We start from the raw sequence: 12,454 nt of genomic DNA on the forward strand, positions 1-12,454 counted from the left end.
TTTTTTTTTTTTTATTTGAGATCTTCATTACCTATAAAAAAAACATGTGCTTATAGTTTATGATATTACCATCTGAGAACATGAAAATAATGGTTTCAAGTTCTTACTTCAATTGTTGGATGTCAGTATTATTAAGGATAAACTACGCATGCGTGACAACATAAATACTATTTGAAATTCAATTCAAAGAATAAATTTTTTTTAATTTTTTCTTATTCAAATACATAATATAAATACATAATAAGCAAGTTAAATGAAAATTAAAATAGCCGACATTTAAAAATTTTGATAATTTATTTTATTGAAAAATAATTTTTAAAAAATTAAAACAAAAATTTTCATTTGTAGAAAATTTTAAAAATTATCCGTGGGATTTTTTAAAAATAGTTTTTTAGTTCTAATTTTTAATTTAAAGAAAAAAGTCAAAAATTTTTGAGTGTCGGCTAATTTAATTTTCATGCAAGTTAAATGTTCCTTGTTTTACTTATATAATTAAAGTTTATTTAAAATCAATTTCTTAAGGTTATTTTAAATTTTTAAAGAAATGCATGTTATTTCGTTTTTTTTCTTCTAGGATTCTAAATAATGCTAAAAATTTTCGTTTTATTACAATTTGGTGTTATAGATTATTTTGAGTAAATGGGATTGAACCTCGTAATATTTATAGAAACTTTTAGAAAAAATATGATCGCAAAACTGATTGAAAAATTAATAAAATGATCAAACGATCGATGTTTTTATTATTATTTATGAATTTATTTGATGCTAGAAATTTGCATGTTGTTAAAATGAGTTTGTTAGAAAATTAAATAAAAGTTTGATCTTTTTCAGCAAAACACAGTTTACTTATATCAAAGAAACAATAACTTGATATAAAATTATTTCATAACAATTTTAAAATCTAAATTTGATACATGAGAAAAATAACAATGAAATTAATGTATCTATAGTATTTTTAACAATTAATAATTAATTGCTTGTTTAAAAAAAATTAATTTGTCTGGAACGAATTTAGCGTCGGCGCGTAAGTAATTCAACGCGATGTAGCTTTTTCATAGCAGACCCTATCAGGGTCGTCCATTACGGACATCACTGCGTGCAGAAACTCTTTGTTGACTCACTCATCTACATTGATCAAGAAAAGCATACAGTAATTGATAAAAATCAGTCTAATTCCAAACGTCATTCAAATACAATCCTCGAGGGGAGACAATCTTTTAAATAAAAGTTTTTATAGTGCACGTCAGTGTTTCATTGTTTGCGCTGTCAATTTAAGTAAGTTTTTTGACGTCTTTTTAAATGCATGTTTCATTTACAGGCACAAATTACTATTGTTATCAATAAACTTTACTTTTTAATCCCATCAAATACAAAAAAATTCATATTTTTCCTGAATAATTAGCATTTAAGAAAGCCGGGTGTTTAAATACTTGACAAAGACTGTATATATGTAGTTTGCTCCTCGATCAATAGAAGTCTTTGTTATTACTCTGATTTTCGTTTTGTTTTTTGTTGCAAACAGCATTAATTTTATGTATTATTTTGTAGTTTGTAATTGTTGCTATTTTATAGGTTCCTTAATTCAACAATTATACATAAATAAATGATTGACAATAAAATTTAATGTTTTTTTTTAATGAAAACTATTCATAATCAGTTGTTGACCTCAATTACGTCATAAGTATTGTTTACGTTATTAGGCTACCATGTGATACGCTATTTTTAGTTATTGAAGAGAAAAATAATTCCACTCCAAATATAACGTAGATTTGCAATTTATAATCCTTTGTACAATTACTCGGTGAATACTCGTCATGAATCATAAAAAAATTCTCTTTGTGTGCTTTAAAGAGTTGTTTAAATATTTATTTTAACGTTTAGCATGAATCAAGGTGATACTGTTGATTATCAAATTATCTAAAACCTATCATAAAATACACCAGGAATTTTTTTTATATACAAAAAAAAACTGAACATAGTTGCTTGTTAACAAAGTTTTATCAACAAAAAAATATTAATGAGATAATTTAGTTGAGTGGAAGAGTCAATTAACTAATCGATTGTGATGGGATGATAAAATTTTATTACAAAAAGGTATAATGCTTAATTAATTAAATTGTAAAAGTAAAAATTTGTACTCTTTAATATTATTATTATTATTATTATTTGTTATTTAAAGTAACTAATGGTTTAATTTTAGTTTTTAGATTATAAAGTATTTAAGTTAAAGAACTTTAAACTGTATTTAATAATATTATTTTGCGAAGAAATGAATTTTCTATCAAGAAAGTTCTTATCAATTTTCGTTTCTTTAAAATGGATTATAATTAGAAAATTATAACAACTTTCATCAATATATCCTCCGTAAAACTAAAAGTTTTTTAATTTTGACTGGGTTAAATATTTAAAATATATAAGTGTTTACGACATTAAATTTGTTAACTATGAATCACCAAATTCAAGGCTCAATTCAAACACATTAATTTTTTTAATTCATAAAATTGTAGGTTCATGTTTAATTTAATCATCTAAGCCCTTGAAGATTAGTATCTCTTTCCATAAAATGGAATGTTTTTCGATGTAGCATTTTCAGTTAGTTTTTATTAATTGGCGATTATGATATTTATTTAACGCGCAGATTGAAGCTCTTGTGTGTTGACATAACAACGTACTTACAAGATAATTTATTTTAAGCTAAAAATATTTCCGTATTTAATTCTTTAAATTTCATATAAAATATTTCTTTTTTGGTCAAAATACATTTAATAATTATTATATCGTAATTATTTTTACATAAGCGTACTCAAATATTTACAATTTTATAAATATTATTAATTATTTTCAGAAATTTATTGTATTATATATATAAAAAAAAAAAAAAAGATTTTTTTGTTATGTTCGATAGCATAACATACGTTTTTTTATTATAAAAACTTAATAAAATAATAAAAAATACTTATAAAATGTTGATGATTCTTTTGTACAAGTATAATGTGATGATAGCTCATAGATTAAAAACAGCTCATTGATTTATCAGTCAGGTACCTAGAAATCAAAATAAACTCATTTAAAAATCAGTTGCTATAACTTATATTTATTATTATATTGTATATGGTAGCATAATAAAATCTGCAGTGAACGTCGCAACTCGGAGCAACGTGAGATGGTATTAGTTATGTATGGTTTTATTTACTATGAACACGCGGATATTTGCTGATGTGCACGTGATCCAGTCGTGAGTCGGTGGCAGAATCGACCGCTTAACTTCTCCTTCTCTACTTTTTTACTTTCCGCTTACTTATACGCCAAGCAGATATATGATTTTATGTCGTTTTGTTAGAGTGAATCTCTTACAATCAATTTTTTCTTAGAACTATTTTTTTATTTTATTCATATTTTATATCAATACGATTTTATAAAACTATATAAAAAATAATTTAATTATATCATAAAAAATAAACAAAATTTTCTATTTTAAACTTATTTATTATTCTAATCAATTTACAACTTGAACTTGTTTACAGTACACTGATAGAAGGATTTCTTAGCATTTAAGAAGATTTCTTTGTATTTAAGAAATCATTTCTTAAACATCATTTCTTAGCATTTAAAAAATATTTCTTAGTATTTAAGAAATATTTCTTTGTATTTAAGAAATATTTCTTAGTAGTTATATTTCTTAATATTTAAGAAATATTTCTTTGTATTTAAGAAATATTTTTTAAATACTAAGAAATGATTTCTTAAATACAAAGAAATCTTTTTAAATACTAAGAAATCCTTCTATCAGTGTACTCTATTATGTATAGCCTTGAGTCTCTTGTTTTCCATCGCTGGAAATAGAAAATAACAGTGACGGATTTTGTGTAATGTGATAAATAAAATTAAATGTTATTCAATTGCGTATTACGCTTATTTTAACGGGAATAAAATCAAAAAGACATCTAAATTATAAATTTATATTTTTCACCACACTCACTGATAGAAGGATTTATTTGTATTAAAAAAATATTTGTTAATAGTTAACAAATCATTTATTAGAGACCATTTTTTAGTATCAAACAAATATTTCTTAGTATTTAAAATGATTTGTTTGTATTTAATAAATCAGATATTCATTTATTAAATATTAATAAATCTTTTTAAATACTAAGAAATATTTGTTAAGGACTAAAAAGTGGTCTCTAATAAATGATTTGTTAAATATTAACAAATATTTTTAACTATAAACAAATCCTTCTATCAGTGCTTAATAAAATGTTAATCTACTTTTAACACTTAACAAAACTAAACTTTTAAACTATTACATTATTTTTAGATACGTGTCGACGACTTATGACTAAGTCTTATGCTTTATAAAAGAATATAAATAACAGTTTTTCAAATGAATAACAATAATATCACAAAGAGCTTAAACACTACTGTATTTATCATTAAACTGTACTGATATTATTGATAACTAGTATGTGATCCACATTTTTTCTTTTTAATTGAATTTTAATTAATAAAACCATATAATATTAAAAAAAATTTCTTCATCGGTTAATTAAAATACTTCACATTATCTTTTTTGAATTAAAAAAGTTATTCTTTAAAAAGTCAATTGAATACTACTCATTAATTTTAAATCAATGTTATTTTTTCCGCTTTATCGTGAGAAATATTTAAATACAGATATTGTTTACAAACTTAAAACTCATAAATATTATACATGTATGAAATTGAAACAAATATTCTGCTAAATATGATAAAATTAATAATTATTGTGTCAAGGTTATTTTAATATTATTGTTGTTATCGATGATTCTTGTATTTTATAACACTTTGTTCAATTTTTTATCATTTAATCTTCAATTAAAGACAATAATATTATCAATTTTAATTTTTATGTTTATGTCTTGGCTGTAAACAACAATTTTTTTTTTTTCAACTTGAATATGGTTTTTAAAAAGTAAATATATCTTCATGCAAAAAAAAAATTGCGGTTGTTTTGAAAAATTTAAAAAGAGTAATAAGTAATGAGCGTACGTGTTTTTAATTCACAGGATACCCATAAATACAGTACTTTTTTTTTAGTTTATTTGCATTATAACAAGTACATTATTTACATACATATATTTACAATGTGGTTGCAAACTTAGCTTAAAAAATTTCCATTTAGCTCATTAATAATTTATTATTATATTTATAATGTTGGTCCATGTTGTGTTTGGCTTCTCATATTATTTTATTCTCTTTTCATTAGTAATAAGTTATTTTCTCTAGAGTGGTTATTTTATTATAATATGTTATATTGTATCTCAGTAATTTTTACTTAAGTTGAATTATGAAAAATATTGTAAAAAGAAAAAAACATATTTACTCACTTACCTATAAATATAGTATCTTTGGTAGCACGCGGCTTGCGAGTGTTCATCCAGGTTATCCCCACTTCATCTAACTGTTTTCCCCTCTTGGTTGTTATGAATACAGCACGTTATAAAGACGGAAGAAGGTTGTTTACTCCAGTTAGTCAATTTTGTTCGGCTGTTCTATGAAGATTATTCTGTGTTCGGTTTTTCTTTATAACAGTTGTTATTGTTTTGTTTATTGAAATTAAAAATTTCCATACATATTAATAATAAAATAAACAGTTTGAAACATCAATATTTACAAACAATTATTTTATGTCTCAGTAATTAAATAGTAACTTGTTAAAAAGTTCACAACTTTGAACAAGTTAGAAACTTTTCTTTATTGTTTTTATTTACTATAACACATAATGCCTGTTGAAATAGAATCGATTAACTCAACACACATTGCTTCAAATGGGTAAAATATATAATTATAATCAAATATAAATTATTAATAATAATAATAATAATAATAAGGAAAATTAATTTAGCAGATATTTTATACATTTTGTAACAAAGAAATTATGGAAAAAAAATTAACATGTACACGGAAAAAATGAAATACGACTGTTTACTGTGCTACACAAGAATGAGCGAAAAGTATAGAAAAAAAGTTCTTAGCACATTACTAGATCTTGTGATAATAAGAATGAGTCGTTTTTACATATGACTGAGTATCTTTCAGCACAGTAACCATTCCTATGTTACACATTACATTGAAAACACGAGTGATTCTCATGTTCACAGTCGCTGTTAGCTTTTAGGACAATCCGAGCAAAAAACAGTTTCACTGTAAAAAAATCGCGCCAAGTCCACGTTCATAAGACTATTAAGAAAAAAAAATTTTATTTCTTTACAAAAAGATATAAAATAAAAAATTAAAAAATTCAAGATACCGATATGGTTGTATATGATTTTCGGAAATTAAAAAAAATTTTTTTGTAAATTTCAAAATTAAAAGAAACAATTTTGGAACGTATTTAGTGTGCGTGGTTACAAAATATTTCACTTTTTATGAAATTCCTAAAATCTATCTACTAGGACTTTTAAAAAAAAATTAAAGTACACAATCATGCACACCAAGTACGTAGAAATTTAAAAAAATTAAAAATGAAATTTTTTAAAAATGACTTTTTATAATTAATTTATTTGTTAAATAAAATGAAAAATTAATCAAGTGACTGCTAACTTTAATGCCTTTTAATAATAAAAATTAATTTAGCAATTATTTGATAATTTTTAGAATTTCTGTAACAAATAAATTATGGCCAAAAAAAAATTGACATGCAGAAATTTTAAAAAATTAAAAATGATTTTTTAGAATTAATTTATTTGTTAAATAAAATTAAAAATTGGTCAAGTGACTGCTAAATTTAATGTCATCTAATAATATAAAAATTTGTATAATTATCATAACTAATATTCTTTATTTTTTATGTTCATAGCGAAACAAAGAAAATGAATAAACTTTGTCGTCAACTGTCAATCGAGAGTCCTAGCGTAACTGGACGTGACTGCGTCTTCAGTTTTGATGTCCCTGTACCAGACGTACCAATAAAAGGTGCGAGGATACGCGTAGTTTGTGCCGGTGCTTGCTATCATCCGAAACGATCACCAAGTCTGGGAAGTTTAACATCAGTATCAAGTGCAAGCAGCCTTGCAACTGAGAGTTCTGTTGAGTGTGATTTTCCCGTGATACTTCCTCATTATGGTGTTAGAGATGCTGCATTGTTTCCTGGCTATGAAGTTGCTGGTATCATTGAATCACTTGGATCTGGAGTTACGGATGATTGCAATTTTGTCGTTGGTGATCGAGTCATTTTGTATCCGTTTGAGGGAATACCTAATGGATACGTTGAGTACCTAGTTGTTCATGATCTTAAGTATCTAATTAAAGTTCCTGAGAATATGTCGCTCAGTATCGCAGCAATGTTGCCAGCTGGAGCTTTGCTTGCTATGAATACAGTTTTTGCTGCTCACGAACACGTACAGGTACATTGCTATTTTTAATTTATAATATAAATAAGTGTTTCATTTGAAAACTAGATTTTTTTCAACTGCTATTTGAAAATGTTTTTCCGTGAATTATCTAAAATCAAAAAAAAAAAATAAAATAATGAACAATAGTATATAAATTATATCGTTTTTTTTATTAAAAATTGCTTTTGAAGTTTTACAGTTTATAAAGATTTTGAATAAATACTCAAGTTGAATAAATATTTTCTAAGTAGATCCCAGGATCTTCTAAAAAAAAAAGATCTTATGAGTATCGGTACAATGATACACAAATCATAGAATTTAGGTGGATAAAAAATTTTTTTAAGGAAAAAATTCATCTTTACATATTGAGTCCATAAGAGATTTAAAATTCAGAGATCTTATTTAGAAAAATAAAATATATTAACTATTTTTACACGCATATTTTCGAGTAAAAATAAAAAAAAATTTTTACTTCAAATGAAACACCCTAATGTGTATGAATATAAATAAATATTGATATTTTTTTTCGACAGCAACTTTTGAAAGAACGTGCGGAAGATCAAGTTTGTAAAATTCTTATAGTAGGTACAGGAGGACTCGCTCTGTGGACACTTAGAATAGCTGCGTATTACTTCAGTAATATGCAAAATAAAGTTACTATTACAGTAGCATCACTGAGAGATGATGGGTTACTTATGGCACAAGAATTTCAACAGTAAGTAATTTTACTACAAATAATATTGAATTTATCATTTATCATAAAATCTTCAAAATGTAATTGATCTACAGATAAAAAATTTTTGGCTGTAGAATGAATATTTTCGATTCAAGAAAATATTTATAAATACTGAAATTATTTTAAATAATTTTTTTCCGAGCTCAAAAAGTTCTCAGTACGAAGTAAACTTTTTTCAATGTAAATTTCTTCGAAGTTGTATTCCTCAATTATAAATAAACTTGAAAATAAAAAATCAATAGTATCGTTACGGTGAAAATCAAGTTATATTCAGCTAAGTAGCTTGATTCGTAATTAAAAGTAATTACTACGTTTACAGTTAAATGTATAGTGATAAAAACAATATAAATGTCTATTTTTCTATTTTTATATTTGACATGTCTATTATTAAAAAAAGAGATGGTGTAGTGATAAATTTAAAAAAAAAAAAAAAAAATGACAACTAAGAAAATTATAAATTTAATGATTCAATCAATCAGAAGCTTTCAACCGAATTCATTTTACATTATTGTAAAAATATAGCTGCATAATTTTTGAGATCTTGATGATTATAGTTTTTTTTTTTTTTTTTTTTTTTTACATTAACACAAAATTTTTTAACAGCTTTATTGATTTTATTAAAGATATAAAATTTTATATACTTGTTTATTTTTCTACATTACTTTTATCTATCATTAAATATATTTTATTTATAAATTAAATTTTTCACTGAAATATGTCATATTTTGATTGTAGAATTTTGTAGCGTAATATTTCTTCATTGAAAAATACTTAGCAGTTGTTAAATGATAAACTTTGATGAAAAAACCGTGATTTTAACAGAGTTCTCAAAAGTATTAAGACCATTTGTTTTTATTATCAACAGAAGTGACATCTTCAAATAGTTAAAATGTTTTTTTTTTTTTTTTTTTAGAAGAAATATTCCATGTTTTTAATTTCAAAGATGTTTTATTCATATTTAAATTATTCAAAAACAAAAAATGATTAAAAAAATATCATTTTAAGAATGTATAACGCGTTTAAACTTATGTCTGTGTTTAAGCGTCAAAGGCAGAAGTGTTATATTAAATAATACAAATTAATCTAACAACTTTAATAAAAAATTTATATCAAAAACTCTCTTATGTATTTATAATTTATGAACATTATTATTTTTCAGGGTTAATGTAGTTGAATGGAATGAGGGATTATACGAGAAGCAATTGATTGAGCGTACTATGGATGCCTGTCAAGGCCAAGTAGATGTTGTGATCGACTATGGCACCACTTCAAGAAGTCTTCATCGTAGTTTACAATGTTTGGGTAAAGGTGGTGTAGTTTTTTTGATAAAAGAAGTAGCTGATCGTCTTTTACCTAAATTCAGTAAACGCGTTGACGAGCGCCAGCAAAATATAAAATCTATAGAACCGGGTAGTCTTGATCAACTCAGCGAGCTCGTACAGTTAGTTGCAAGTGGGAAAATTGAACCGCCACCTCATACTGTCTATCCTGCTGAACAAGCAATGGACGTTGTACATAAACTTTGTCATTCAGAAATTCAGGGTAGGGCAATTCTTCGTTTTTATCCAACAGACTAAATACTTCGTTAATACTAAATCATTGTCCGATAAAAAGGAGCAAAAAATAATTAAATAAAATTTGAAAATTTTCAAATCGATTAAGCATTAGAGATATGCATGAATACTTAAAGTAAAAAGATAAACTAAGTATCGAATGAGTAGTTTGACATGACCTCTAAAATTGTTTGAAATCGCTTATTGTCTGTTTTTATAAAATTCTTATTCTATAATAAGCAATGAAAATACTCATTATACAATTATATACTTATTTATATAGTATTTGATATAAATCATTATTAAAATCTTTACACTACAAATTAAATGAATACATAATCAGGTAGTTTCGTATATACTATTCAATAAATAATGATAAATTATTAATAAAAGTTCGATATACCCTCATGCTGCATAACAAAAAATTTATACACAAAATGAATCGCTGCAGTAAAATAATGAAGCTATTTTTAGGGGGTTTTTTTTTTTTTATTTCAAATTAACAAAATTTTAATAACAATTGATCACTGTCGGATTTAATAATTTGAAATAATGTGTAAAACAAGAGATGATATTTCAAAAATTTTGTTGAAAGGATATTTCACAACAGATATTTTTTATTTAAACTATATAATGGATGATAGAAAAAGTAAAATGAAAAATTGTATCAGGCAATTGTAAAAGAAGGTAAGTGTTTAAAAATCACATCAGTATTTTTCAATTGTGTTTCGCAATGGAAATGCAAACACACTAATTATAAATATTTAATACAAACTCGATAAGAATAATTTAACAATAACGTAGAAATTTAACCACGGGGGACACTTTTTTCGTACTTTACTAAAATCATAGGTGAACGAGTTTAATGTGAAAATTGGTTAGGTATTACTAATATGTTAGTAAGTTGTATGTATATACATTCAATTTTTGTACTTATAAAAGACTGTTTGCTTGTATTATAATTATTAATTAATAATTTTTTCAAAATAATTGTTGATTGCCTTACCAGCAACGGCTACAGACTGTGTGTTATTAATTGTATTATAGAAATTATTACAATAAATATGTTTATTAAGAATCTATCATTTTTACGTATTCTTTATTCTAAAATCATTGCTGAAATAAAATGAAATATTTGTGAATATGGCGATGCATATGCTTAGTTCAGTCAGTAAAGAAAATATCGCGATGATAGTGCATTTTTTTTTTTTTTCAATTTCATTATTAAAATGAGCAATAAAATATATTTGTTATTATAACTAAATTAGCAGTAGAGCAATATGACACGGAGAGAAATTTATAGGAACCTTTTCAAAAATTATGGGAATGGTTCCTATAATAAAATGATCATTATAGGCATCAATCCTATACCCATTATGGGAACCATACCCATAGTTTATTGGAAACGTTCCTATATAATACTGGAATAGCTTCAATATATTATAGGAATGGTTCCTATAATATTATGGGAATGATGCACATAATAATAGAAAAAAGTTTATTTTCTTAATAATGAAGCAATCACTTCAAAAATATAAAGTAATTGTTATATATTTTTTTGCTAATAAATTTTTTTTTTGTAAATAAAAATTGATCTTTCACTAGAGTGAAAAAATTTCTTTTTCATGATTTTTATTCACGTGTGTACTTAATCTTAAATTGTTTATTCCAGCTCAGTTATTATTGTGTTAAATAATATTGAAAAATATTGTAGCAATTCTAAAGTTACTCTAATAAAAGGGATATTTTCTCACTATACAATTAGAGGAGCAAAATAGATATGGAAATTCATTGTTTATTTTACAATTTCATTTTATTTTGTTTAAGAAATTTTTTTTTTTTAATTAATTTTTTTTTTTTTTTTTTTTTTTAATTAATTTTATTTTAATTTACAAGCATGTATACCATTAAAGATTTAAAAAATATCAACTGCTACAACTGATTAATTTAACAATAATAATAATAAATATTATTACTGATAACTTTTTTATCAATTTATATATTATAAAAAAAGAATCATTTAATCAAAAAAAAAAATAAATTCAGTTAAAAATAATTAATTAAATATCACAGTTGTGTGAAAAAAAATTACTCCAATATTATTAAGCATCATTCCTATAATATTATGGGAATGATTCCCACAATATTATAGGAATGGTTCCTATAATATTATGGAAAACATTCCTATATATTATAGGAATCATGTCGATATTACAGTTATAATTATAGGTATCGTTCCTATAATTATAAGAACCATTCCCATAATTATAGTAACATTTCCCAAAAATTATGGGTACAATTCCCATAATTTAAGTAATCGCTCCTAAAATGGTATAGGAAAATATTTCATCAAAACTATAGGAATGATTTCCACATTTTTCTCTCCGTGGAGTAGTCCATTTTGAGATTTTCCAATCTCGATTCAAACTTTTCGCTATAAAGATAGTAGATTTTCATAATTTAGGAAGTTATCAAATTTAAATCTAAGGTAAATTTTTGACTTCTACTATGAAAACCAACGATTTTCAAAAAGTACATGTTTGTAAACTTACGATTGAGGTGTATTTCTGTTCGTTAGAAACTATACTTTCAGAAAAAAGAAAGATCGGAGAAAACATATGTTTCATATGAAATGTCTTTCAAAAAATAATATAATATGCAACGCGATTTGCAGCGTTCAAATGAGTTCTATTGCCATTAGATTTCATGTGAATTTGAATGAGTTTAACATGATATCTTCAAAATAGCATTTGAAAAAAAAAAAAAAAGAATTTTTGAGATAACTTTAAAAC

General features: G+C 24.2%; 1 protein-coding gene across 2 annotated transcripts; it reads left to right on the plus strand.

Moving 5' to 3' along the window:
* Window positions 1–1,069: 1,069 nt before the first annotated feature.
* LOC123259651 (quinone oxidoreductase) lies at window positions 1,070–10,176 on the plus strand. 2 transcript variants are annotated; one of them, XM_044720283.1, is made up of 4 exons: window positions 1,070–1,275; window positions 6,839–7,385; window positions 7,907–8,088; window positions 9,269–10,176. In XM_044720283.1, exons 2-4 carry the CDS (start codon window positions 6,852–6,854, stop codon window positions 9,684–9,686), a joined length of 1,134 nt encoding a protein of 377 aa, XP_044576218.1. In that variant the 5' UTR covers window positions 1,070–1,275; window positions 6,839–6,851; the 3' UTR covers window positions 9,687–10,176. The 2 variants fall into 2 exon arrangements, with proteins under 2 accessions (XP_044576218.1, XP_044576217.1); XM_044720282.1 differs by lacking the exon at window positions 1,070–1,275 and adding an exon at window positions 5,623–5,811.
* Window positions 10,177–12,454: the final 2,278 nt, after the last annotated feature.

Source organism: Cotesia glomerata, linkage group LG2 (genome assembly GCF_020080835.1).
Source record: "Cotesia glomerata isolate CgM1 linkage group LG2, MPM_Cglom_v2.3, whole genome shotgun sequence".
Classification (NCBI taxonomy): Eukaryota; Metazoa; Arthropoda; class Insecta; order Hymenoptera; family Braconidae; genus Cotesia; species Cotesia glomerata.

Coding starts and splice junctions, on each gene's coding strand:
- LOC123259651 (XM_044720282.1), top strand. CDS start 5,762: ATGCCTGTTGAAATAGAATCGATTAACTCAACACACATTGCTTCAAAT. Junction 5,812..6,838: donor ACACACATTGCTTCAAATGG/GTAAAATATATA, acceptor TTATGTTCATAG/CGAAACAAAGAAAATGAATA. Junction 7,386..7,906: donor CTGCTCACGAACACGTACAG/GTACATTGCTAT, acceptor TTTTTTCGACAG/CAACTTTTGAAAGAACGTGC.